The sequence below is a fragment of the Pan troglodytes genome, chromosome 1 (genome assembly GCF_028858775.2).
Source record: "Pan troglodytes isolate AG18354 chromosome 1, NHGRI_mPanTro3-v2.0_pri, whole genome shotgun sequence".
Taxonomy (NCBI): domain Eukaryota; kingdom Metazoa; phylum Chordata; class Mammalia; order Primates; family Hominidae; genus Pan; species Pan troglodytes.
In genome coordinates, this window is record NC_072398.2 from 1,342,345 (window position 1) to 1,369,461 (window position 27,117).

The following is a 27,117-nucleotide window of genomic DNA, read 5'->3' on the forward strand; positions in this document are numbered from 1 at the left end:
TAGAGTTGAGCATAAAATGTAAAATTCTAAGGTTTTAGAAGAAAGCAGTGGGGTATGCAAAAACTTCTTTTGAAGACACAGAAAACACTAATCTTAACCAAAATGATAAAATTGACAGGATATTAAATATATATGCATATCAATAGACGTATTGAAGAAAACAAAAAGGCAAGCCACTGTGGGAAAGTATTAATACACGTGTATTTAATCGTGGATTTGTGTTCTAAATGTATATTGAACTCCTGCAATACAATAGTAATGACAAAGAATCAAGTTAAAACACGAAAAAACAGACTTGAAAGACACTTAACACAACATAATATACAAATGTCCAATAAGCAATGAAATAAAGCTTAATATCATCTGTAATCAGGGAAATCCAAACTAAAGCCATGATAATTGACCACTATCCATTAGAATATCTAAAATTTTAAAAGTTCAACAGCATCAAATGTCACAAAGGATGTAGAGTACCTCCACATTTCTCTTCCGTTGCTGGTAAAAATGTAAAATTCAACAACTTTGGAAAACTATTTGACTGTTTCTTAAAAAGTTAAATGTACTTCTACTCTATGACCAGCAATTTCAATTGTATATATATACCAAAAAGAAATGAAAATATATGTCCACAGGAAGCTATGCATGAGAATTTTCAAAAATCTTTATCAACAACAGGCAAAATCTAAAAACTGCTCTGGTGTCAAGTGTTCTGAGAATGGATAAACTGTAAGATACCCGTAAAAAGGGATATCAATCATCAACAAAAAAGGAACAAACTACGGAATCTCAAAGCCCCATGATGAATCACACACACAATTTAAAAATCTCAATGAAAGGGAACAGACAGAAAAATCAGCATACTATATTACTCTAAATATAAGAATTCCTAGAATAAGTAAAACTAACCCATAGAGGTAGAAATCACATCTGTGATTGCTTTCAAAGGAGAAGCCTGAGTTTCAAGGGGCCAAGATAACTTTCTGGGGTGGTGGAAAAGTCCTGTGATTTGATAGGAGTGTGGGTTACACAAGTTAACTGAATGCATTTGTTAAAACCAATTAAACTGTACATTTGAGATCCATACATTTTATTGTATTTAACTGACACCTCAACAAAACAATAATATATAATAAAATATTTTTTATAAACAAAAAATGAGAGATTGTGTAGAATTGATCTTCATACAATCTTAACTTGGAAATGTAAAAATGCTACAATTATTTGTCCACAACCTGGACTTTGAAAGGGCAGGAACTGTAAAATATTTCATTTGTGGACAGAATCAGACCTGATATATTCATAAGTTTAAGTATTTCCAAAGCGTATTCAGAAATGACTTCTTTGATTAATATTTATTTAGTACCTACTGTACTCTAGATACTGACCTGATCTTTGGGAAAACAATAGCATTTGAGAAGAGTTACCTCGTGCAGACATTCAAATGCTGATAAATTTCTACTAAATATTTTTTAGGGATGGTAGATTACTGAAATGTTGTATTTTGAAACATTTAATCCACAAGGTCAAAAAATTATATTAAGCACCATCTAAGTAATTTTATAATTACTTAACTGAAAATAATTACACTTACATAAACATAATTAAGACGATTTTATCAAGACACCAAATGCTTTCCTACGTTTCTACATTTTCAGAAGTAGACTCATTCAAAGGCTGAATTAACAATGAGGTGATTCATATCTACATTCAAGGTTGACAACAAGAAAAAATTCAGAGTTTAGAAGATAATCAGTTTAATTAATGGGAAGAAATAACACAATTTGAGGAGATCCATAAATACATTTCCAAAGAAGGGGAAGCAAAAGGTGGTCTTCTCATGGAATGATCCTGAGACCAATTTAGAGTGTGGATCTCTGACTGTGAATACAGGCAAGAACGAAGCTTGGCCAGCTGCATCCCCCACAGACTGGAGAGAAGAATGAGCTGCTTTGAAAGCATTAAGGGAATCTTCACATCGTTTCTACTGAACTTCATTTCTAAGATGCATTAACCCACTTTATAAATTCAAGACATATTAAAACTCCTGACATCCGCAAATTCAGAAGAACTGGCAACGTGAGGAGAAACAGAAACTATTTTTCTCTTATGAAGGAAGACCTGGTGCAGAAAAGATTGTCCTATTGAAGTCAGATTTTGTCTGTGATCCTGAGGTTTGATCAGTTCCTCACAGAGCAGGCTTAGATCCTGAAACTCTGAGCCATCAGAGCTCAACATTTTCCTTCTTTTAGTGATCTGATAACCCAGAGGATTCTATGGTCCTCTCAACTTTCCCAAATTCCACATTTATATCAATGAAACATGACGATCCTTTTGTAAAAATTCAAAGTCAATTCCTGTTTTAGTAAATTTATTTTGCTCCATGCGATTTATCCAAGATGGATACCTTTCCATTTATTTGTGTCTTTTTCAGTTTCTTTAATCAATGTTTTTTAGTTTTCACTGTACAGATCTTTTACTCCCTTAGTTAAATTTTTTGCTAAGGTTTTTTTAATGTTATCATAAATGGGATTGTTTTTCTTAATTTTGTTGACAGCTAGGTTATATTTATTTATTTATTTATTTATTCTGAGATGGAGTCTTGCTCTGTCACCCAGGCTGGAGTGCAGTGGTGCGATCTCAGCTTGCTGCAACCTCCGCCTCCCGAGTTCAAGTGATTCTCCTGCCTCAGCCTCCTGAGTAGCTGGGATTACAGGTGTGTGCTACCATGACTGACTAATTTTTGTATTTTTAGTAGAGACGGGGTTTCACCATATTGGTCAGGCCAGTCTTGAACTCCTGACCTCGTGATCCGCCCACCTCGGCCTCCCAAAGTGCTGGGATTACAGGTGTGAGCCACCGCTCCCGAACAGGTCATTATTTATGTATAAAAATACTACTGATATTTGTTTGTTGATTTTGTATTCTATAACTTTACTGAATTTGTCTATTATTATGGTATAAATTTAATATAGTGTATGTGTGCTATTCCAACATCCTTACTGCAGTGCCTGTGGACAGGTCATGGCTACCCCAGGCACTCCCCATCCATAAACAGTTATTAATTGTGATTCTATCACCAGACCCACCACACATTGTCTCCTTCAGTCCCCCTCTGACCTTTGCCATTACACACACACACACACACACACACACACACATCTATTAGATAGAAATTAGTCAAAAGTGGAGTTTTGCTTGGATGTCAAATTATTAACATGAAGCTTACCATTCACCCCATCTCTTCATAGGCACAAGTTAAAGTAAATAAAATTTTGTTTGGCAGTGACACAAATATATTTTGTCTTCTTGAATGTAAGCAACTATTACCTGGGTATTTTTATAAGGTTTAACATGCACAAATAGAGCACGCAAACATAGATCTATGTTTCACTATGTTGGCCAGGATGGTCTCGATCTCCTGACCTTGTAATTTGCCCACCTTGGCCTCCCAAAGTGCTGGGATTACAGGCGTGAGCCAACACACCCAGGAGCTTCGTAACTTCTCTAAGTGTTGTTTCTTTCTCTCTAAAAGGAAAATTAATTGTCTCAAAGCTGTTTTAGGTATTACCTGACAGGATGCATGAAAAGCCACTTCATAGTGCACCACACATGGTAATTACTAACAGAGCATCCCTGTTTTGCTCCTTTCCAGGTTTCTAATTCCAAAGTGTTTTCAGTAGCTCATGGATCTTCTGCAAGAGTCTAATGCTTAATACTTATGTCCTAAAAGAATTTACAAAAGCTATTAAGTTATCCACATTGTATGAACTCTGAGACATACATTATCACTAAACATAAATGTAAATGAATCTCCTTTCAATTGATAATATAGAGGTCTTCCCCATATTAGAAAAAAATGTATAAATGTGTTTGTAAATATATATGTACACTTATACACACATACACAAATTGTATATGTATATAATATACAACGTATACCTTTCACTATATATATGTGTGTGTGTCTGTATACATATATATACATATATACACACATGTATAGTATACATATATATATACACACATGTATAGTATACATTAAGGTTATTTGAATGTTTGTCATTGTAGTCTGTTCTTATATTTACCTAAATACATTAAACCAAAAACTATGTGTTTAATAAAACATTGATTTCAATAAAGAAGAATAAATGCATCTTTGGATTCAGATAAATGGGCCTGTGTTTCAAATGTTTTGAATATTGGTTGGTTTAGCTGTAGTCTTCAGACTAAGTTATATACTGTGGAGTAACCGTGTAGCTCATGGTATGAGTTAAAACTATTTATCTATGTATATATCTGCAATCACCCACACACATAATCTTTATCTAATGTACAGTGAAAAATCTCATTTCCAAACACACTCTCTTTTGGTTTTCATTTTTATTGGCACATATTTGATTATCCCAGCCATTAATTCATTAGATGATCAGAAGCTTCAGGATAACCTCTGGGTCTATGCACAATTCAAGGTTTTTATATAAATATTATAGTTTTTATAGCAACTAAATGAGATAAGTAGTATTTGTATTTTTATAGATGAAAAACTAAAACATACAAAATATCATACCTTGTGCAAGGTCAAGCAACTATTAATTAATTTACAAATGAAGATTTGAACCAAAATGTGTCTTACTCCAAAAGTGGTTGTTTATGTCACTGTATCTCTCTTTAGCACTAGGGAGACATGATAAGCTGTAAGTTTTATGGAGATGGAATAGATAGGTTTGTAAAATTGTGGCTTCAGTTTCCCATCTTTTTGTATCATTCATTCACCCAAGCACCCTGTAAAGAAAACAAGAATGTATCTTGGAACCTTCATGAGCTTTCATGCTTTCTTCCCGCATACAATATTTCCCCCTGTGTTTGCCTTCTCTTCAAAATAAGAGAAAAACCAATTTATAAACTAAAGTCATTAGAAGCTAAATTTAGAACTTCATGAAGCCTCTTGGGTGCTGATCTCAAGGGACAAAACTGTGCCATGTTAAAGGCCTGCCCCTTTTGTATTATCAAAATAAATGAATCTAACCAAATACTCCCCCCGTGAGATACTGTTATTCTCTGTCGAAAGAAACACACTTGTCTATATCTCATTCTTCTCTTTTTCACCCTTGACTAGAAATCTGAATCAATGCATAGGTCCATCTATGCTTTTGTGATTGGATATTCAGGAAAGAGAAAAGTCATAGGTGGCAAAGGTCTCAGAAAAGGGTATGTATTCATACATTTTTTTCTTTGTTTTAGTGAAGACATACCTAATGTATAATCCTTTGAGTTGTAATGCATGGAAGTTTTTTGACGAAGCTGTTAAGCATTTCAATGGTGGACTAACTTTTTCCAAATCCTAGTTGAGAAAATTTTGAAATTAAGATGATGTGCTGCAAATGAGAATATAGAATTAAAAGATATCTTGCAAAACTCATATATTCATTATATAATCAAATGATTTCTCCAGAATTTTTCATTCATTTGTTGTTTCCATAAGCACTCTTTTGCACCAACTCTGTGCAAACTACGTGCATATATGTGTTATATCCTAAGGATTCAATATAATAAATCGCAATTCTTTCCTTAAAATTTCACTAACTACAATGAAGTAGACCAAGTAAAAGGGGAATCGTTATGCTTGTCATGAAAGGAATATTGTATAGTGAGTATGAGATTAATAAAAATGATGTAACTGATAGTGCCTACAGGGGAAGGAAACTGTCTTTGAAAGAGTGCTTCTCCCTCAAAGGCATGCAAATACATGCATAGTTTCTTTTCCGTACAGATTTTATCCTGACATGCTTCAAGTTGGGCAAAAGGGGGTTCATGGAACTTAATTAAAGTTGACAGGAATCAGAGGAAGATGAATGTAATAATTAGTGTTAGTGAGGTTTCTGATTAAGTTGGAATTCAAAACATTGTAATAGAAACAAATACACTGCATTGTGTCCTCTAGGGTTAATCAGCTGTCTTAGCATAAAACCAGAACATGTATATTATCTAGTGCTACATTATGTTATTTTCATTAGGATCCTTGTCATACAAATCAATAAAAGTCCTAGATAACTCTTGGAATATTGTGAGAAAATAATGATATTTGGACTAAAAATTCCAAATCTCTTCCCACTTCTACAACATGTCCTTTACTTGATAGCCATATGGCTTAAATAACATAACTGAAATAATATAGGTTTGAAAAGACTAGAAAGGCCTCAGATGTCAAGGAGAATGTTTGGGAAGGTATCACAAATTTTGCTTCAGTCAGAAAAAAACTTTGGTCCTAAATTGTGCACAGCACCTGGATCATAGAAATTGCTCAATAAATGTTTGCTGAAGGAAAGTACGGATTACATGAATGACGTATGTTTGCTTGCTTATTGTTATACAACACTTTGTATAATTTGATAATTTTTATAATTAAAAAGAAGGTATAAATTGGATTGATACAGAAGTGAGGAGTTGGAGAGTACAGTGAGGGACGTCAAGAAGTAAGACACTCTATGAAAAATGTTGATAGGTATGGGAGAATACTGGCACCTTCTAGAGAAGGTAGTATGACCAAGATGCTACAAGGAAGTGTCCTGAAAGCACAGGCCACAAACACTGGGCTCTCAATGACTTACTACACAAGTCAGAGGCTCCACCAAATGATGAGCAGAGACCAAAACAGCAATGGTCAACCCAAGGAACAGAGGTGAGCTTGCAGTTATCAGTGACCAAATACGTTAAAAGAAAAGAAAGCTAACATGAGGATATCTTCCATCATAAGTATAAGCATCAGATTGGGAGGAAAATTATTTATTAAAGGTAAATATTTCTACTGGGTAAGCATAAATAGCTTGACTACTAAAAAAATAACAAATAACCTTATATATAAAGTCGATATGAATTTTGTGGTTACTGTAGACAAGGCAAAATAACCCAATTAAAATGGTTATTATTCACATAATTTGCATTTTCTTTTGGGGGAAGAAGTCAGTCTTGAAAGAAGTTGATACTGACATGTCCAGCATGTCTATGTGACTATGAAGACAGAATATCATAAACACAAGATGTCATTGGAAAGCATTCAAGCAAGCAAGTTTGGATGCTACTTACCTGTGCACGCATGCACACACACACACACACACAAACACACATACACTGTCTCTCTCTCATGAATAAGAGACTTAACACTGCTGGCTTTTACAATTTAATAACTTATTTTTCTAGATTTGTTGGGAACATGGAAAAAAGAAATCTAACAGTTGTCAGGGAATTCGTTCTTCTGGGACTTCCTAGCTCAGCAGAGCAGCAGCACCTCCTGTCTGTGCTCTTTCTCTGTATGTATTTAGCCACCACCTTGGGGAACATGCTCATCATTGCGACGATTGGCTTTGATCACCTCCATTCCCCTATGTACTTCTTCCTTAGTAACTTGGCCTTTGTTGACATCTGCTTTACGTCGACTACAGTCCCCCAAATGGTAGTGAATATCTTGACTGGCACCAAGACTATCTCTTTTGCAGGCTGCCTCACCCAGCTCTTCTTCTTCGTTTCTTTTGTGAATATGGACAGCCTCCTTCTGTGTGTAATGGCGTATGATAGATATGTGGCGATTTGCCACCCCTTACATTACACCGCCAGAATGAACTTGTGCATTTGTGTCCAGCTAGTGGCTGGACTGTGGCTTGTTACTTACCTCCACGCCCTCCTGCATACTGTCCTAATAGCACAGCTGTCCTTCTGTGCCTCCAATATCATCCATCATTTCTTCTGTGATCTCAATCCTCTCCTGCAGCTCTCTTGCTCTGACGTCTCCTTCAATGTAATGATCATTTTTGCAGTAGGAGGTCTATTGGCTCTCACGCCCCTTGTCTGTATCCTCGTATCTTATGGACTTATCTTCTCCACTGTTCTGAAGATCACCTCTACTCAGGGCAAGCAGAGAGCTGTTTCCACCTGCAGCTGCCACCTGTCAGTGGTGGTGTTGTTTTATGGCACAGCCATCGCCGTCTATTTCAGCCCTTCATCCCCCCATATGCCTGAGAGCAACACTCTGTCAACCATCATGTATTCAGTCATAGCCCCGATGCTGAATCCTTTCATCTACACCCTAAGGAACAGGGCTATGAAGAGGGGACTTCAGAAAATGCTTTTCAAGTGCACAGTCTTTCAGCAGCAATAATGACCTCAGTGACTGAATTAAATAATACTAATGTGGTGATGAGAAAGTGTGACTAGATGCTCACAATAACAGTGAGAAGAGAAACCAACAGCTATTAAATGTCTCCCTTATGCCGGAAATCGTGTTAAGCCCTTTATATGAATTATCACATTAAATCCTCTGAGTAAATATATAAAAACCATATAGCATTCTGTATACAGAAAGTGAATCTTAGGGAAGTTAAATAGTCTGCATACAACCCATAGCTGATAAATAGTTTCTGACTCCAGTACAAATATACCTTAGTGATGAGAATCTCTGTGATATAGTTCCCAAATGCTACATATTAAGATAAATTTTCCTAAACTTCTTGTCTGTGAGTTCAGATTTAGAATTAAAGGGGCATAAATTCTAATGTTAATTCAACAATGTGGTAGAACACATTTTAAATAGTGAGTCTTCTTAAAAATCACTAAAATAATTTATTCAAGTTTTAAAGTATGTATGCTTTCCTCCAATCTCCTCTCACTTCAAATACAGTCAATGATTTTATTCTATTGACTCATGTCCTTGTCATGTGTGTCCCTAATTGATCTCAGGCATGGAGGAACTCAGAATCTCCCAGCCATCTTTACAGGGCAGAGGCTAGCTGATCTCCCCCAACAACTAGGAGTGCTTTGGATATACAATATCTTTAGAGAAGAGATCAGGTTCTCAGCTGCATTTTTCATATGGGGAATACATTAACTTCTTTCAAAACAAAGCCTCATGCCCAATCCCTTGGGTTTTATTTTATCTTGCTTTCCTAACAAAAAATTAACATACTGTATGCAAAAATAATTATATTTGAGGTCATTCAATTAAATTGACTCCGTTTAAGATATTAACCATCCAATCCAATCAGTTGTTTATTCAACCTATTCCGGTTCCTTTCTACAATTTTACATCTGAGAATGAACTAAGATCATTTCTGCCTGTCCTTTTCTAGAATTAAAATGTCTGCTCACAGACCTCTGTAATTTCTTGAACGAACACATGTATAATATTTAAAACCTTATAAACACACACGTGCACCCTTTCTCAAGGAAGACAAAATACATACATACATAAGAAAATTTAAATCCATTCAGGGAAAAAAAGTTTCTTCAAAAAAGCAACAATGTTGATATAGATATTTTAGCTCTTCTAACATGTATACCTAATTTATAATACCAAATAGGGTTTAAAAAATACCTATTAGGAGCTATGTTTATCACATGGGTGATGAAATAATATGTATACCAAACTCCTGTGACATGCAATTTACCTGTGCAAATCTGCACATGTACCCCTGAATCTAAAATAATAGTTTAAAAATGTAGATTCTCAGAATATAAATAAATAAATAAAAGCATTGGTGAAGTAAATTGTAACTTCAGTTTTACCCAATAAAAATGGGTAAGACGTGTCTGTAGTTAAAAGATTATGTCACAAAAGTGAATTCAATCCTTCACTAGAGTGTAGGTGTAGAAAACTGTTTAAGCTTAGAAGTTTCGGTGCAGGACACTGCTAGGGTTTAGAGACCATCCATGTTAGGCTTTCAAATATCCCCCAGGACAGTTTCAGATTGGGCAGCCTACTACCCCATGACATCCAATATTATATTGACATACTGATTTCATTTCTCTTGGATGTATACCCAATAGTGATTGCTGGGTCGTACAGTAGTTCTATTTTTAATTTTTTGAGTAAACGTCATACTGTTTTCCATAAGGGCTGTACTAATCTACATTCCCACCGATAGTGAAGGATTCTTTTTCCTCCATACCCTCATCAAACTTTTTTATCTTTTGACTTTTTTCATAGCCACTCAGACAAGTGTGAGGTGCATCTCACTGTGGTTTTAATTGGCATTTCCCTTATGAATAACGATTTTGAGCATTTTTTCATATCTGTTGGCAATTTGAATGTCTTCTTGTGAGAAATGTCTATTCAAGTACTTTGCTGTTTTTAAAAATTGGGTTATTTGGCAGTTTTTTGCTACTGAGTTATTTGAACTCCTTATATACTTTGAATATTAACTCCTTATCAGATGTATGATTTGCAAATATTTTCTCCCATTTTGTAGGTCATCTCTTCATTCTGCTGGTTGTTACCTTTGCTGTAAAAGACTTTTAGTTTAATTTACTAGCGCTTGTTAATTTTAGTTTTGTCAATTGTGGGAGTCATATCTAAAAGATTATCATGCATACCAATGTCATAGAGCTTTCCCCCTGTGCTTTCTTCTATTAGTTTTATAGTTTCTGGTCTTCTGTTTATGTGTTTAATATATTTTGAGTTGATTTTTGTATATGGTGTCAGATAAGGGTCCAATTCCATTCATCTTCATATGGATATTCAGTTGTTCTAAAACCACTTATTGAAGAGATGGTCCATTCCATATTGTGTGTCCTTACCACCTTTGTCAAAGATCAATTGACCATGAATGTATCAATTTATTTCTATGTGTCTATTTTTATGCCACTACCATGCCATTTTTGATTACTGTATCTTTTTATTGCATTTTAAAATTTAATTGGAATAAAATAATCATACACACTTATGGGAGTACACAAGGATGTTTTGATAAATATAATGTACAGATATCAGATCAAGGTAATTGACATATCCATCATCTCAAACACTTATTACTTGTTTATGTTGAGAACATTAAATATTATCCTTCCAGGTATTTGAAACTATATATTATTAAATATAGATATATATATATGAGTTGCTCATAATAAAATTTGAGTTTCAAATCAAAATTTGAATTTTGGAAACTTGTGTTATTCACATGAGCTTGATGTTTTCTCAATAATTATAGATCTTTCTGATGAGATTAGTAGTGTTGTTAATAAACATAATTGACTTTGTAATTGTATAATGAAGTATATTAAGAAGGTCTGCATCATTCTGTGAGCCAGTATTTGCTAGATGACCAATACATGATGTTACAAAATCATGCAATAGTGAGTGATTCATTAAGAATGCTAACGGTATATTCTGGATATTAGCCCTTTGTCAGATGGCTAGATTGCAAAAATTTTCTCCCATTCTGTAGGTTGCCTATTCACTCTGATGGTAGTTTCTTTTGCTGTGCAGAAGCTCTTTAGTTTAATTAGATCCCATTTGTCAATTTTGGCTTTTGTTGCCATTGCTTTTGGTGTTTTAGACATGAAGTCCTTGCCCATGCCTATGTTCTGAATGGTATTGCCTAGGTTTCTCTTCTAGGGTTTTTATGGTTTTAGGTCTAACATTTAAGTCCTTAATCCATCTTGAATTAATTTTTGTATAAGGTATAAGGAAGGGATCCAGTTTCAGCTTTCTACATATGGCTAGCCAGTTTTCCCAGCACCATTTATTAAATAGGGAATCCTTTCCCCATTGCTTGTTTTTGTCAGAATCTACAATGAACTCAAACAAATTTACAAGAAAAAAACAAACAACCCCATCAAAAAGTGGGCAAAGGATATGAACAGACACTTCTCAAAAGAAGACATTTATGCAGCCAAAAAACACATGAAAAAATGCTCATCATCACTGGCCGTCAGAGAAATGCAAATCAAAACCACAATGAGATACCAACTCACACCAGTTAGAATGGCGATCATTAAAAAGTCAGGAGACAACAGGTGCTGGAGAGGATGTGGAGAAATAGGAACACTTTTACACTGTTGGTGGGACTGTAAACTAGTTCAACCATTGTGGAAGTCGGTGTGGCGATTCCTCAGGGATCTAGAACTAGAAATACCATTTGACCCAGCCATCCCATTACTGGGTATATACCCAAAGGATTATAAATCATGTTGCTATAAAGACACATGCACACGTATGTTTATAGCGGCACTATTCACAATAGCAAAGACTTGGAACCAACCTAAATGTCCAACAACTATAGGCTGGATTAAGAAAATGTGGCACACATACACCATGGAATACTATGCAGCCATAAAAAATGATGAGTTCATGTCCTTTGTAGGGACATGGATGAAGCTGGAAACCATCATTCTCAGCAAAGTATCGCAAGGACAAAAAACCAAACACCGCATGTTCTCACTCATAGGTGGGAATTGAACAATGAGAACACTTGGACACAGGAAGGGGAACATCACACACCAGGGACTGTCGTGGGGTGGGGGGAGGGGGAGGGATAGCATTAGGTGATATACCTGTTAAATGACGAGTTAATGGGTGCAGCACACCAACATGGCACATGTATATATATGTAACAAACCTGCACATTGTGCACATGTACCCTAAAACTTAAAGTATAATAATAATAAAACTTAAAAAAAAGAATGCTAATGGTTTCAGATTGCAAACTGCAACTGTTTTGTAAGAGATCAATTTGTATAGTATGAACTATTCTAACGTGCAATGAAGGTGCTCCTTTAACCTTTTCTAATTGTGCATTTGTATTACATATTTCAACTAAAACAATTACAACAGAATAAATGAATTATATCTGAGATTCACTGCATTCTGTCAAGCCAGACATTAAAGAAATTTGCAAAGTTGCACAACAATGCTTCTTATGTCACGAATTTATTTTTATAAATTATTTTTAATAAAATTATGGCATTAATTTAAAAATGATTTTATTTTATTTTATTATTAAAATAAATATATAAATATATATTTATTAAAATACAGGAAATATAGGAAATAGGAATAAATTTATCCGAGGAGGTGAAGGCTCTCTACAAGGAACCCTAGTAAATTCTGATAAAAGAAATTGAAGAGGACACACACAAATGGAAAGATTATTTAAATTCATTCCATGTTAATTTAAGATTGCCATACTACCCAAGGTAATCTACAGATTCAATGCAATCTCTAGCAAAATACCAATGACATTCTTCACAGAAATAGAAAGAAAAATCTTAAAATTTGCATAGAATCACAAAAGGCCCCAAATAGCTCATGCAATCCTGGGCAAAAATAAAGCTGGAGGCATCACACTACCAAACTTCAAAATACAGAACAGCAGATACAAGGGCATACCTGAGGGTAGGGGAAGGAACGTGAGAATCAAAAAACTAGGTGTAGGAAATTTGTGTAGGAAAAGCCCTTCACAAATTGAGTACTATGCCTATTACCTGAGTAGCAAAATAATCTGTACACCAAACCCCCACGACACGCAATTTACCTATAACAAATCTACACATGTACTCCTGAACCTAAAAGTTAAAAACAATATAATACTATAGTTACCAAACAGCATGGTACTGGCATAAAAATAGAAACATAGACAAATGAAACAGAATACAAAAACCCATAAATTCATTCATGTATCTACAGTCAACTGGTTTTTGACAAAGGCACCAAGAGCACTCACTGGGGAAAGGCCAGTCTCTTCAGTAAATGGTGCTGGGAAAACTGAATATCCATATGCGGGTGAATGAAACTAGATCCCCACCTCTTTCCCTATACAAAATTCAAAATGGATTAAAGACTTAAATATAAGACCAGAAACAATAAAACTACTAAAAGACAAAATGGGCAAAATACTTCAAGAGTTGGTCTGTGAAATCACTTTATCAATAAGATCTCAAAAGCACAGGCAACAAAAGCAAAAATAAACAAATGGGATCACATCAAACTAAAAAAGCTTGTGCAAAACAAAGGAAACAAAAGAGTGAAAAGACAGCCTACAGAAAAAGAGAAAATATTTACAAACCATTTATCTGAAAGATAATTAATATCCAGAGTATACAAGGAATGCAATCACCTCAAATAGCAAAATAACAAACAATCTTATTTTAAAATGGTCAAATATATCTGTATTATATTTTTAGATCAGGTAGCATGATGCCTGCAGCTTTGGCAGGTTTGTTTTCATTTTTTTGTTGTTTGTTTTCTTCTTTTATTATTTATTTATTTGCTCAAGATTGCTTTGGCTATTTGCAGTCTTTTGTGGTTCCATACAAGTTTTTGGATTTTTTCTTATTTCTATGAAAAACAACATTGGAATTATGGTAAGAAATGCACTGAATACATAAATGCTTTCGGCGCTATGCACATTTTAACTGTATTAATTTTTAAAACCCATGAACATGAGATATCTTTCCATTTATTTGTTTCTTCTCAATTTCCTTCAGTGTTTTATAGTTCAGTGTACAGATGACTTTTTATTCATCTATTAGGGGTTCTTTATGCTTCATGGATCTGTATGTTCATTGTCCTCTCTAGATCTTGTAAGTTTTCTGTCATTATTTCTTTAAATATTATTTTCTGTCATTATTTCTTTAAACATTATTTCCCTTTTTCTAACTCTTCTGCAGTTTCCATAATGTGTGCATTAGTTTTCTTGATAGTGTCCCAGAATTTCCATGGTTTATTCTTTTTGCTTTTCATTCCAATGATTGGGTAATCTCAAGTGAACTGTCTTTGAACTCATTGATTCTTTCTTCTGCTTGATTGAGTTTGATGCTGAAGTTCTTGATGGAATTTTTCAGTTCAGACATTATGTTCTTTATCTCCAACTTTTTTTATGATTTCCATCTCGTTGTCAAATTTCTCATCTTTTATTGTTTTCCTGATATTGTTTAGTTGTTTATTTGTATTTTTCTGTCACTCACTGAGCTTCTTTAAAAAGATTACTTTTAATTATTAGTTAGAAAGTTTGTATATCCTATTTCTTTAGGGTTGGTTACTGGTCCTGTTTTTCCTTTGGTGCTCTCATGTTTCCCTGATTCTTTACGACCTCTGTGGCCACGTTTTTATGCCTGCATATTTGAGTAGTTTTTCACCTTTTCTATCTTTACAGACCGGCATATGTAGGAAGAGCCCTTCACAAATCAGCTTGCCCAGAGATTCTGGGAGAACTATATGACTGGATCCATAGGCAGACTTGCTGTTGGAGTCCTTGAGCAGGGTGGCTTGGTGCTTTGGTCAGCAGGTGAGTGGGCCTGGCTATTGGTTCTACAGGAGCTGGCCTGGACCTAGATCCACTGGGGAAAACCTCAGGCTAATGTCCACTTGGGCATCTGGTTTCTGGGTCCATGGGAACTGACCTGGCACAGAGGTCCACTTGGGTGAACTTTCTGACTACATACATTAGGGAAGACCTAGTGCTTGGGTCCTCGGTGGTGGTCCTGGTACCTGTGTCCATAAGAACCAACCTGAATCCTGGGTCCACATGAACTTACCTTGTGCTGGGATGAGCTTTGAGACTGAGTCTGTGAGGGCTAGCCTGGTGCTAGGATGGGCCTGGTGCCTGGGTTCATATAGGCCTAGAGCCTGAGTACACAGGAGTCATCCTGGTACTGGGACAGGCCTGGAGGCTGCGTCTACAGGGATAGGCTCATAGGCTCATAGCCTAGGTCTGCAGGGGTGGGCCTGGTCTTGAGTCCTCTGAACCTAGGGCCATGGGGACCACCCCAGGGTCTGGGTTAAGCATGGCACTGGGGCAAGCCTGGGGCCTTAGTCCACAGAGGTCTAAGATCTGGGTCCATGTGTGCTGGCCTGTTGCTTGTGGCCATGAGGGGCTAGCCTAGACCATAGTCCATGAGAGTCAGCCTGGAAACAAGGTCTCAGATGCTGGCCTAGTGGCTTTGTCTGTGTGGTTGGCCTAGACCCTATTGCCACAGAGGCCAGCCTGGTACCTGGGGCTACAGTGGTTGTCCTGGAACTGCGTAGGTCTGGAGCCTATATCCACAGAGCCAAGCCTGGAGCGGGGATCTGCAGGTGCTAGCCCAGTGCTAAAGATGGCCGAAGCCTAGTCTGTGGAGTTGGCCTGTAGTCTAGTGCCATGGAAGCTGGTCTGGTGGTAGGGCAGGTCTGGAGGCTGAGTCTACAGGGGCTGGTCTGAGCTGTGGGAGTTGGCGTACCAATTGGACGGGCTTCAAGGCTTAGTCCACAGATATAGTCTGAAGCATGAAGCCAAGGGGGCTGACCTGGCACTAGAGTTTATTCAAGGGCCTGGTGCTGGTACTGATTGCAAAGTTGGATGTTCACTTCACTTTCCTTCCTTCATATAGAGGGTATCTCCCTCCACACTGTGCTGCCTGGGCTTGATGTAGGGGTGATGTAAGGAATGTCAAGCTGTCCTTCCTATCCTCTTCGGTAAGTCTTTTATTATTTCTGTGCTAAACCCACATGACATAATTTTTACTTGTCGTGAAGGTAATTTTATGTGTAGGTAGTTGTTCAAATTGATGCCTATGTGAGGAGATGAGGGCCATCTTGCTAACATCACTCCACTCCATATTCACTTTTGAAATATTTTATTGTCACTTTGGCTAAATGGATAACTAAGTATTGTTTCACATTGATCTGTGATTCCATTTAATTAAGTATTCAAATTTTTTGATATTTTGCCTTCCGAAAATTAAATCATAAATGTAATCTTAAACTTGAACTGACTTTGAAATTTCCCATAGGGCTCTGGAAAATCTCAAAGGATTTCTTCTTTGACTTCATAAAAATAGAGATTAAAAAAAATTAGGTCTGTTTGATATGCTCAAGTGCATAAAAAGTATTGTCACATAAGAAAAAAATGTGACCTTCCCTAGACTGTATTTGTATAGGTAAATAGGAAAATATTCTTAATATAAATTTTTCATAAATTTTATGAAGTATATAGAATTTTGTCATTTTTGGCTGCCCCATAATATGTCCTGGTATAATGTGATCAGTCATAATTCCAGTTACTATTTAAAATGTTTTATGCCATGGAATAACCGAATTTTCTCATTAAATGACCTCTCACTAGCTCTTAAATCACAATCATTTTAAGTCTTTTGTCATCCACAGATAGTCTGTTTTACTCTGATGCTTTTCTGAAAGCTCTTGCAGTCCGCTACAAGCCAGAGTGCTTCATCTTTAACAAAATGTGACTATCTCTGTGACCCATGGAAAGAACAATAAGAGGTAATCCGGGGTACAAGCATCTGATGCCATTGCTTAAATAACTTTGAGACTGTACACCTGGTCTAAGTCTACAGTTCCGGAAATTTAATGGAGAAGCTGATGGGTTCTTCAAACTGGTAGCCGAAGTTAAAGCAGAACAAGAATCAATTACATACGGCAGATGAACTAATGAAGTGTGGGTGTTTTTTATGGTGTTATTTTGGAACATCATTAGCTCTTTAATGTTTTATATTATGGATGTAAGAAACCTCTTTTAAAGCCATTATATTATAAATAATTTTGTAGATGATACTTTTGTGAACAGATATAAAACTTTTATATATTTATCCCTGCTTATCCCTCCAGAATTTAGAAATGCTATTGAGTATTCTAATTCCCATTGTGACATAACTACTTGCATACGTTCAATAAGAATCTTTCCTCCTAACATGATGTAATTAGAAGTATCAGTTATATTACTCAGGTTTTGAACGGAATGTCATATTTGAAAATGACATTCATAGAATCAGATATGATCAGACAGTTTTAAGGAACTATGCTGACTTTATGAGGTCAAGGCTTACAAAATCCTCTTGAAAAAATTAGCCTGGTACCTGACTTATAGCATGCTTAGACTTACAGTGAGAATAGAAGGTCACTTTCCGGTACTCTCAGGAACCATAGGATATTTTGGAGACCTCAAGAAGAGAGGCAGTCATTCAATTCTGTAAGTACTACAAATGAAATCTTGTGGTGAGCCATGGTTTGGCTTTCTAGTCTCGAGACTTAAAAGTCTAATGGGAGATTCCTTACAAAAAATTCCAGCAAAGAAAATTCAAAAAGTCCTACATGGTGAATCATCATTCTTGCTGCACTTACGTAAATACTGAGACCAAATCTAATGGGACCAAACTCATTTTCAAAATAGGAAAACAGGCCCGGGCGCGGTGGCTCACGCCTGTAATCCCAGCACTTTGGGAGGCCGAGGCGGGCGGATCACGAGGTCAGGAGACCGAGACCATCCTGGCTAACATGGTGAAACCCCGTCTCTACTAAAAATACAAAAAAAAAAAAAATTAGCCGGGCGAGGTGGCGGGCGCCTGTACTCCCAGCTACTCAGGAGGCTGAGGCACAAGAATGGCCTGAACCCGGGAGGCAGAGCCTGCAGTGAGCTGAGACCAGGCCACTACACTCCAGCCTGGGCAACAGAGCGAGACTCTGTCTCAAAAAAAAAAAAAAAATAGGAAAACAGAATGACTGTCGAGAGAAATTTTGTGTTGGCTGGGGGTAGTGCCTCGTGCCTGGGAGGCTGAGAGGGGTGGGAGGATCTCATGAAACCAAGAGTTTGAGTCCAGCATGGGCCACATAGAGAGATTCCTGTCTCTTAAAAAAAGAGTGTGTATATATGTGTGTGTGTGTGTATATATATATATATTTTTTTTTAAGAAATTGTATGTTTCAATGGAAAGTACAGTATACCCTCCAGGATTATTAGATCATAATCCTGTTTATTGTCTGTGAGCTATTTTTCACCTCTGGTAAACCGAGGGGTGGAATGTTACTTATGCTTTCTACTTTGTTATCTACTCATAAATTGAAATGAATCCTGATGTCTTGCACATTTTGTCACTCCTTACAAAATTCTCAATTCTTCTGTTTTCCTCCAATATCTGGCTATGACTCTCCCAACTAGTGTTCCTAATTTTCCTCCCACTCTTCTGATTTGGTGGCTTTCTCCTTCACAGTGTTCCAACCTTTCTAAAAGCAATTCAAGATAGTCTTAAGAGTCTTGTATACAATATAGGGTATTAAGTTATGCCCAGTACTACATTAGTCGTCAGTCAAATCTGGTATGTAAAAGTAATGACATTAGGGATGTTATGCTCACAGTACAACAAATATTCATATAAAAATGAAAACTCCATATAGTGAACTGTGGTTTTTTCCCCTTAGTTTGACAACAAAATTTTATGCATTAAATTCATGGTAATGTTTGCATTTAAATGCCCTGTATCATGTTTAAAATTAAAAGTGCCATTTCAAATTCACAGAAGCCATTTCTAGAATGGTAGTATGACATGACAATGTTCCTGAATTTTTTTCCTAAGTGGGCAGATACCTGAAACTTTTATTTCCATAAGAAAAAAAAATGCTACCTGTTATGAAAACACATAACAAGATAAATCTATCATTTTCAGTTTCAATATAAAACATTCACAGTTATTTGTCAATCTGATAGCATTGATGAGACCAGAGAACTAGGGCAAGACCCTTCTGCATCAGTGGAACTCTGTGAAGGTTTCCATGGACTGTAAGGCAGGGATCTGTGGAAATCAATTAACCAGAGTGCAATTACATTAAAAGCCTCCCCCAAACATTCAGTGACACATTGCATTATGGTAAAATGAGAGGTCTATCACCCATTTTCTATTAGCAGGCCAGCCTGTGGTAGCAAAAAAATAATAATAATTTTTAAAAAACAAAGCAGGAGCCATTTAGAAAACACATTTCAAAATAAACTAATTCTGTAATTGCTGCCTTTTTTTTTTTTTTTTGAGATGGAGTCTCGCTGTGTTGCCCAGGCTGGAGTGCAGTGGTGCGATCTCAGCTCACTGCAACTTTCGCCTCCTGAGTTAAAGCAATTCTCCTGTCTCGGCCTCCTGAGTAGCTGGGACTACCGGTGCGTGCCACCATGCCTGGCTAATTTTTTGTATTTTTAGTAGAAACTGGGTTTCACTGTGTTAGGCAGGATGGTCTCGATCTCCTGACCTCGTGTTCTGCCTGCCTCAGCCTCCCAAAGTGCTGGGATTATAGGTGTGAGCCACCCTGCCCAGCCAGCAGGAGCTATTTAGAAAAAACAACTCAAAATAAACTAATTCTGTAATTGCTGACTTTGAGGATACCCCACAGTGACTGGCCCACAACACAAGTGTGGAGCCCAGCACCTCCCAGAAGAACACAGCTTGCACTAAGTACATAGGTCCTGGGCAGCTGTCATCGTTCCCACCCCCAGGTCAGCCCCACCTGACTCAGGAACCCTCACAATTAATACATATTCTGTAAATTAAAGATGTGTTCAGATCAAGCCTAATTCCCATTTTGCTTCTAATTTTAAACAATGATACTTTGACTTCTACTGAATACACAATATTTGGTAACACCACTCATCCGCTACTTCCTCCACCTCCTTCAAAGTTCAGCTTCCCCACCATCACTGCTCTCATTCCTCCTATTAGTCTTTCACTTTCCTGGACTTTTTGCTACTTAATTTGCTCCCCAAGAATAAGTGAATTTGCTAAAGCAAAATCTGTCAGGCTAACCACAAGCATCTGTCAATGCTTTCCTGGCCTCATTTGCTCCACCCTGATAGAAAGTGGGTCCCCTTTCTTTTGCTTTACCTTCCCCTCCATAAAGAGTCAGCAGTACTTGCTTCCCACAAGAGAGCCACATGCCCGAGAGCCCAAGGGTTATCCTTAACAAAGGGGTCTGTCATGTAACCTTCCTAAATGTTCATTTCACACTGGACGGGCCAATAAAGTTTTTCTTTTCTTCTAAAGTTCATCTCTGCCCTAAAAGACCGATAGCGTATGACATACCAGAAAAATCCTGGTCGTAGTATAACAGATTAATATACACTGTTATTTGGTCGTTTGACATAATGCACTTTTTAAAGAGGATGAGGTTTCATTTTCTGTTGAAGAGTTTGTTACCATTGAGTCTGGTTTTTGAGTCATTCTACCCAGTTCTTCCAGAACATGTGACAATTGTCTTTTGTCCTGACTTCTTGGTTGTGCTCTGCTCTATATCCTACCAGCACCCGCACTTCTAGGAGAGCCTGTTTTTTCACTCAACAGACTTTTTGCAGAAGCTGTCCGACACCCCTTCACTTACTGCATCATTTGGATGTCTCAGTCTGGCTTCATTACTGACGGCCTGGAGAGGCACTGGCCACAGTGGTTACCTCCCTGGCCGGCTCTGGGTCCTTGGCAAGCCTGAGGGTCTATTGCACGGGCTTCGGAGGCTCTCGTGGCGAGGCTGGCTTCTCCTCAAGAAGAGGCTGTTCCTTCATTAGAAGCACTTACTCACCCTCTGCTGCCAGCTGCTCGTCATGGACCAGCGTTCTCACCGGAGGCTTCACAATAAAGTCTTCATATGCATCTTCTGGCTTCCCGGTTGTTAAATTTTCATGTAAAATAGCTATTTTTTCTTCTCATTCTACAGATATAAAAACAGCATCCCGCTCCACAACCAAGGCAGGTGTGGTAAGGTGGAAGCCGTTTGATTTATGGACAGTGTACCAGTCGAGGCTTTTCTCTTCTTTCACTGATGTAAAAATCCGGGCAGCTGCACCCTGGAGTCAGAGCTCCGCAGGTGTGACAGGAGACGGTCCAAGTGCCCATCCGGCCCTGTGCTCCCTCCCCAGGACGCCCACCGGCCACCGTGCGCAGGCTCTTGTCCATCCGGCCCTGGGCTCCCTCCCCAGGACGCCCGCAGGCCACCGTGCGCAGGCTCTTGTCCCTCCGGCCCTGGGCTCCCTCCCCAGGACGCCCACAGGCCACCGTGCGCAGGCTCTTGTCCATCCGGCCCTGGGCTCCCTCCCCAGGACGCCCGCAGGCCACCGTGCGCAGGCTCTTGTCCCTCCGGCCCTGTGCTCCCTCCCCAGGACGCCCACAGGCCACCGTGCGCAGGCTCTTGTCCATCCGGCCCTGGGCTCCCTCCCCAGGACGCCCACAGGCCACCGTGCGCAGGCTCTTGTCCATCCGGCCCTGGGCTCCCTCCCCAGGACGCCCACAGGCCACCGTGCGCAGGCTCCCTCACCGGCGCCGGGTCCCCAGGGGCGGCAGCATGGCTTCCTCTCAGCCTGGGTCTGAGGGCCTCTTCTGGGCGGGGAACCCTGGCCACCTTCTTTGGGCTCCCTAAGTTCCTGAAAACCTGTCGTGAACGTCTCTTCCGGCTCCCTCCAGTCTTGTGGTGGAAATTCCATGTTATCAGTGTGCTCACGTAAGACACCAGCCCGTTTCTGCAGAGATTCCATGGCAGCCCTAGGCAAGCCTGCAACACCAGCGGCCAGGGGCCCCGGCAAGGCTTCACCAGGGCTTTGCGGCAGGCTCCGTCCAGAAGCCGCCGCTGGGCGCTTGTGCTCGCCTAGATCCTCCTCATGGATGAGGAGGGAGAGACTCGGGCATTTTCCTTGTTGCCGCGCTCAGCTCCTTGTAGTTTGGGCACGAGGGCTGCTTCCCCAGAGCAGGCCTCCACCACAGACCGGGGTGTTCCGGCCGCATGGCCTGGACCCACGGGTGGGCGTTCGCTCAGGACCCGCCACACGGGGACTGGTGACCCCTCCCTTTCCCCCTTCCCCTTTCCCCTCCCCGTGCCGCTTCCCCTCCCACACCTCCTCCGCTTCCCGCTCCCCCTCCTCCGTAGCCACGGCCGCCATCTTGACACACCCACAGCCACAAAGAGCGCCTACCCTGGCCCACGGCCTCCCGGGCACCACCTGGCAACCGGGCAGAGGCTGTGCGGCCCCACGCGTCCCTCTACGTCGGGATGGCCGCAGGCTCCCAGGAGTCATGGGACCGCCAATGTCTGGCAGGCACAGGGGCCTAAAAGCTTTTAAAGATAGGGAGAATAACAAAATTTTGTGGCAACAGAGAAAGATGTGAGTAGCGCCCATTCATTGTTGCTAAAGGTCCACTGTAGGCCACACATGAAGCCATATTCTAAAGATAGAAATCTACCCCCATCAATGATAGACTGGATAAAGAAAATGTGGCACATATACACCATGGAATACTATGCAGCCATAAAAAACTATGAGTTGAAGCTGGAAACCATCATCCTCAGCAAACTGACAAAGGAGCAGTAAACCAAACACCGCATGTTCTCACTCATAAGTGGGAGCTGCACAATGAGAACGCATGGACACTGGGAGGGGAACATCACACACTGGGGCCTGTGGCGGGTGGGGACAAAGGAAGGGAGAGCATTGGGACAAAATACTTGATGCATGCAGGGCTTAAAATCTAGAGGACGGGTAGAAAGGTGCAGGAAACCACCGTGGCACATGTATACCTATGTAACAAACCTGCACGTTCAGCACATGTATCCCAGAACTTAAATAATATATATATATTTTATCCCAGAACTTAAAGTTATATTTATATGAAAGAAATCTACCTTCATGATGCACAGCTTAGTGAGGGAAGATGGCAGATATCAAAGACTTAGAGAGAGAATGTCAAGTCACAGCCAAAATAAGCACCATCATAGAGAGGCCAGTGGGGCTGGGAGAGCATCTAAGGAGAGAATTGGAGCTCCTCTGCAGCATTCTTAGGCCTAGGTGATCTGGACTACGTTGCACCACAACAGGAAAATAATCATTACAGTAGGAAGGCAAAGCAGACTTAAAATCACAGGGAGTTGCATATCCAGACGTTATAAGATCTGAAATTGTTATTGGGAGTAACCTTGATTTTCTTGGCTGTTGTTTTTGCCTCTCTAAACATATCTAACAGCTAAGGCATGTGATAGAAAGGCCCCTGTAGCTACTTTCTCTTCATACCAACAGTCGAGCAAAGCTTCATCTCCCTGTGTGTGTTTTCAGCCTCTCAAAATTTTGCCCAGCCTTTACCCCTCTGCCCAAGCTTTTCTCTATGTCTTTCAGGACACAGTTCACTGTAGTTCCCCTCGTAGACCAGGTTCTCATCTTCTCCCAGTCTTCGTGGGTTTTGTTTAGTTTTGCTTTCCTCTCAGCCTTCATTTTGGTATTTCTCTCTCTCTTTCAGGTTTATTCCTTTTCATCCTCTCAAATACAGCTTAGATATTTCCGTTTCCAAAAAATACTATATTGCCTCCCTACACCCAAATTTATTCTAAGCTCTTTAGTGTGAGCACCTTTACTCAGTGCACCCAGGAACTTGTTTTAATATTAAAAAATATATGTATTGATATATAGTAAAGTTGAGTTTTAATGTATCTGTCGCTTTCCAGATGACAAGGATGCATGCTATGCTAGGAAATGTTAGTAGATTTGGGAAAGAAAAGAGGAAAAGAGATTTGTTCAGTTTTAGTTTTGTCTTATTGGTGTTGTGAAGTTCACATAACATAAAATCAACCATTATAGCTTGTACAATTCAGTGACATTTAGTACATTGACAAGGTTGTGCAACTATCACCTCTACCTAGTCCCTTTGAGAATTGATTCTACATGTCATCTCACATAGCATTTCAGGTATCACCTTTGTTAAGAATGACCATACATTTTGTTTTCCTGGGAGTGTCCAAGTTTATCTCCAATGTTCCAGCATCCTGTCCAGTTGTCAGAAACAAAGGAGCTCCCACTAGGGTGACACATACAAGGCATACATCTTCCCAGTGTCTACAGGTGGAACACTACTGGCCTTACCACACACTCGATCTGGGTATAAGGGCACTTCTCAATAGCACTCCAATGAGTGCCACCAGAGTTTACATGGGAACTCTTACTCTAGATGTCCAATATTATTGCCAGACTATGTAACCATATGGTTTAAATGATTATGAAAAGCTAATGCTGTATGTGAGAATAACTCTTCTAATTTGAAAGATGCTGTCTACTAATTTGTAGTTCCCGGAGTGCCATCTTCATATCCTTATTTCTTAGGCTATAGATGAAGGGATTCATGATGGGTGGCATCACAGTGTAGAATACTGGAACCAGCAAATCCAAGGGTGATGGAGATTTAGGCAGAGGGTGTAAATAGGCAAAAAACCCAGAAGAGAAAAATAAAGTCACAACAATGAGATGAGGCAGGCATGTGGAGAAAGCTTTGGACCTGCCTTCTTTGGAGGGCATCCTCAGCACAGTGGAGAATATGTGAATGTAAGAAATGTCAATAAACACAAAGCAGCCAAAGTCCAACACGAGGCTGAGCCCAGTGATTACTAATTCACCAATGTTATAAGAACAGGCAAGGGAGAGCAGTTGTGGGATATCACAAAAGAACTGATGAACCTCAGGAAACCCACACATGGGTACAGAAAAGGTACAAGCAGTGTGCAGGATTGCATTGAGACCTCCACTGACCCATGAAGAGACAGCCATCTGCACACAGGCTTCATGACTCATTATGACCTCATATCTGAGTGGGTGGCAGATGGCAACATAGCGGTCATAGGACATGACTGTGAGAAGAGCTATTTCTGTAGTGGCTAAGAGAAAGAAGAAAAAAACCTGACACACACATCCGAGGAATGAAATGGTGTTGCGATTCATCAGGGAGTTTGTGATGGACTTAGGAACAGTGATGGAAATAAGACACAGATCCAGGAAAGATAAGTTCTTTAGGAAAAAGTACATGGGAGTGTGGAGCCGATGATCATTGATGATGAGGGTGATGATGAGAAGATTCCCCAGCAGCGCTGCTAGGTAAATTAGCAAAAAGAGCACAGAATGTAGGATCTGGGTCTCCCGAATGTCAGAGAACCCCATGAGGAAGAATATTCTACCAAAGGTGAAGTTGTTCATTTCTTTGGACATTTTACCAGTTGCTGTAAAAAATAAAGTAAGCAGTTTTAGACTTGGACAAAAGGGTTTACTGTTTTATTTCCTTCACTTCTCTTTCTCCCACTCACATGTGCATCTGCCAAAAAGTTCAAGATCATATCAGACAACACCAAGGAACAAGGAGGACTTTAACAAATAGCATTTTCTCTGCTCATCCAATCTTCATTCTTATGCCAGAGTTGGGAAAAATTGTGAAAAACTTTGAAATAAGAAAATAACAACAGTGAAAAGTACTAAGCGTCCTGTCTAATTGTATTTTATTATCTTTGAGCTACTTTACAATTCTGGAAGTTGTAGGAAGCAGTTAACATGCAAATTATTCTTTCTCATAAAAATACAAATTAGTTATATTCTGATATAATGTAATTGATTATTGTTCTGTAGGTAGACCTATTTTACATCTATTTGTAAATTTATTTCAGCTTTCTTTATCTGCCCTTATATGTGTGGTACTTTGATTTCACTGTGGTACTTTGATTTCTCTTCTGAACCAGTTGGAATATCTTGCAAATTCCCCCATTAATTATTGAGTTAAATAAAATCTTTGAACTGTGTTTATATTCATATGAGACTCATGATTTTATCCTGTTTTAAAAAAAATACCCTTTAGCATCTGACATGGACAGTGATTGCTGACACAGTCAAATTTTATGAAAAAACTTGTGAGATCTTAGAAACATCATTCTAATTTATCTAACACACAGAAAAAGTATCAGTTTTCATTCCTTTTGTTGTATTACATTTTGTTCAATGAAAACTTGTCCCTCAGTAGTACTGAAATATCTGAATTGTGCAACATAATATTCACATTCATTTATTATATGTTAAAGTCTTTACCTTCTAGCAAATTTCTCAGCATTAGTACTGTCACCTTTCAGCAATTGCTCCATGTGTTTTTAGTCAAGGCTCCTATTTAGTTATCTGGGACAACAAGCTCTCGTTTTGGTTCATAGCTATTTGGCTGGCTCTCCCTTTTCTTTTGTTGTTCTTCCTGCCCTGAACTTTCACCACTGTCCATATTCCTTCCATCCTCCATGGGTTACCTCATCATCTGCATGGCTGAGAATAGCAAATTAATCTTGTATTTCTCCACCAAGCTGCTTTCTGCTCATATTTCCATTCCTTCTTCCTTGTCTCAGAGAAAAAATTATTTCCTCCTAAGTTTGCAGTGCAATATCTAACATTGGAAACACTCAATGTCATTTAATAAGCCATGTTTAATATACCTATTCATAAGCATTGTTGACAGGAAGTAACCTCTGCAGGATCCCATTATGAGGCTACATCAAGTAGATTCAGGATTTTCCCCAGTATTTCGGATTCCTAATCTAATAACTGTTTGCTCAGTTAGTTTTTCCTAAACTATATTATTAATTTTTACTACTAAGTTTTTTGTCTAGATCTTGATAAAACTTCTGCATCCAAGAATTTGCTCTTTATTGGTTTCCCCTCTCTCTCCTTCATTTTGAACTCCATTATTCAAATAACCACATAAGATTCAACAAAAGTGCTGGTGTTGGCTATAAGTGTATATGCTCAATGGAAAAAAAACACTAGAGGCTTGTAT

At 38.8% G+C, this 27,117-nt stretch overlaps 2 protein-coding genes across 4 annotated transcripts in view; one reads left to right on the forward strand and one right to left on the reverse strand.

The window, feature by feature from the left end:
* LOC104004828 (uncharacterized) overlaps positions 1 to 27,117 on the reverse strand; it is a 225,911-nt gene that overhangs the window by 91,939 nt on the left and 106,855 nt on the right. The window lies entirely within an intron of this gene.
* On the forward strand, positions 5,064 to 10,765 carry OR1C1 (olfactory receptor family 1 subfamily C member 1). Its single transcript, XM_054675076.1, has 2 exons — positions 5,064 to 5,208; positions 7,198 to 10,765. Exons 1-2 carry the CDS (start codon positions 5,129 to 5,131, stop codon positions 8,150 to 8,152), a joined length of 1,035 nt encoding a protein of 344 aa, XP_054531051.1. The 5' UTR covers positions 5,064 to 5,128; the 3' UTR covers positions 8,153 to 10,765.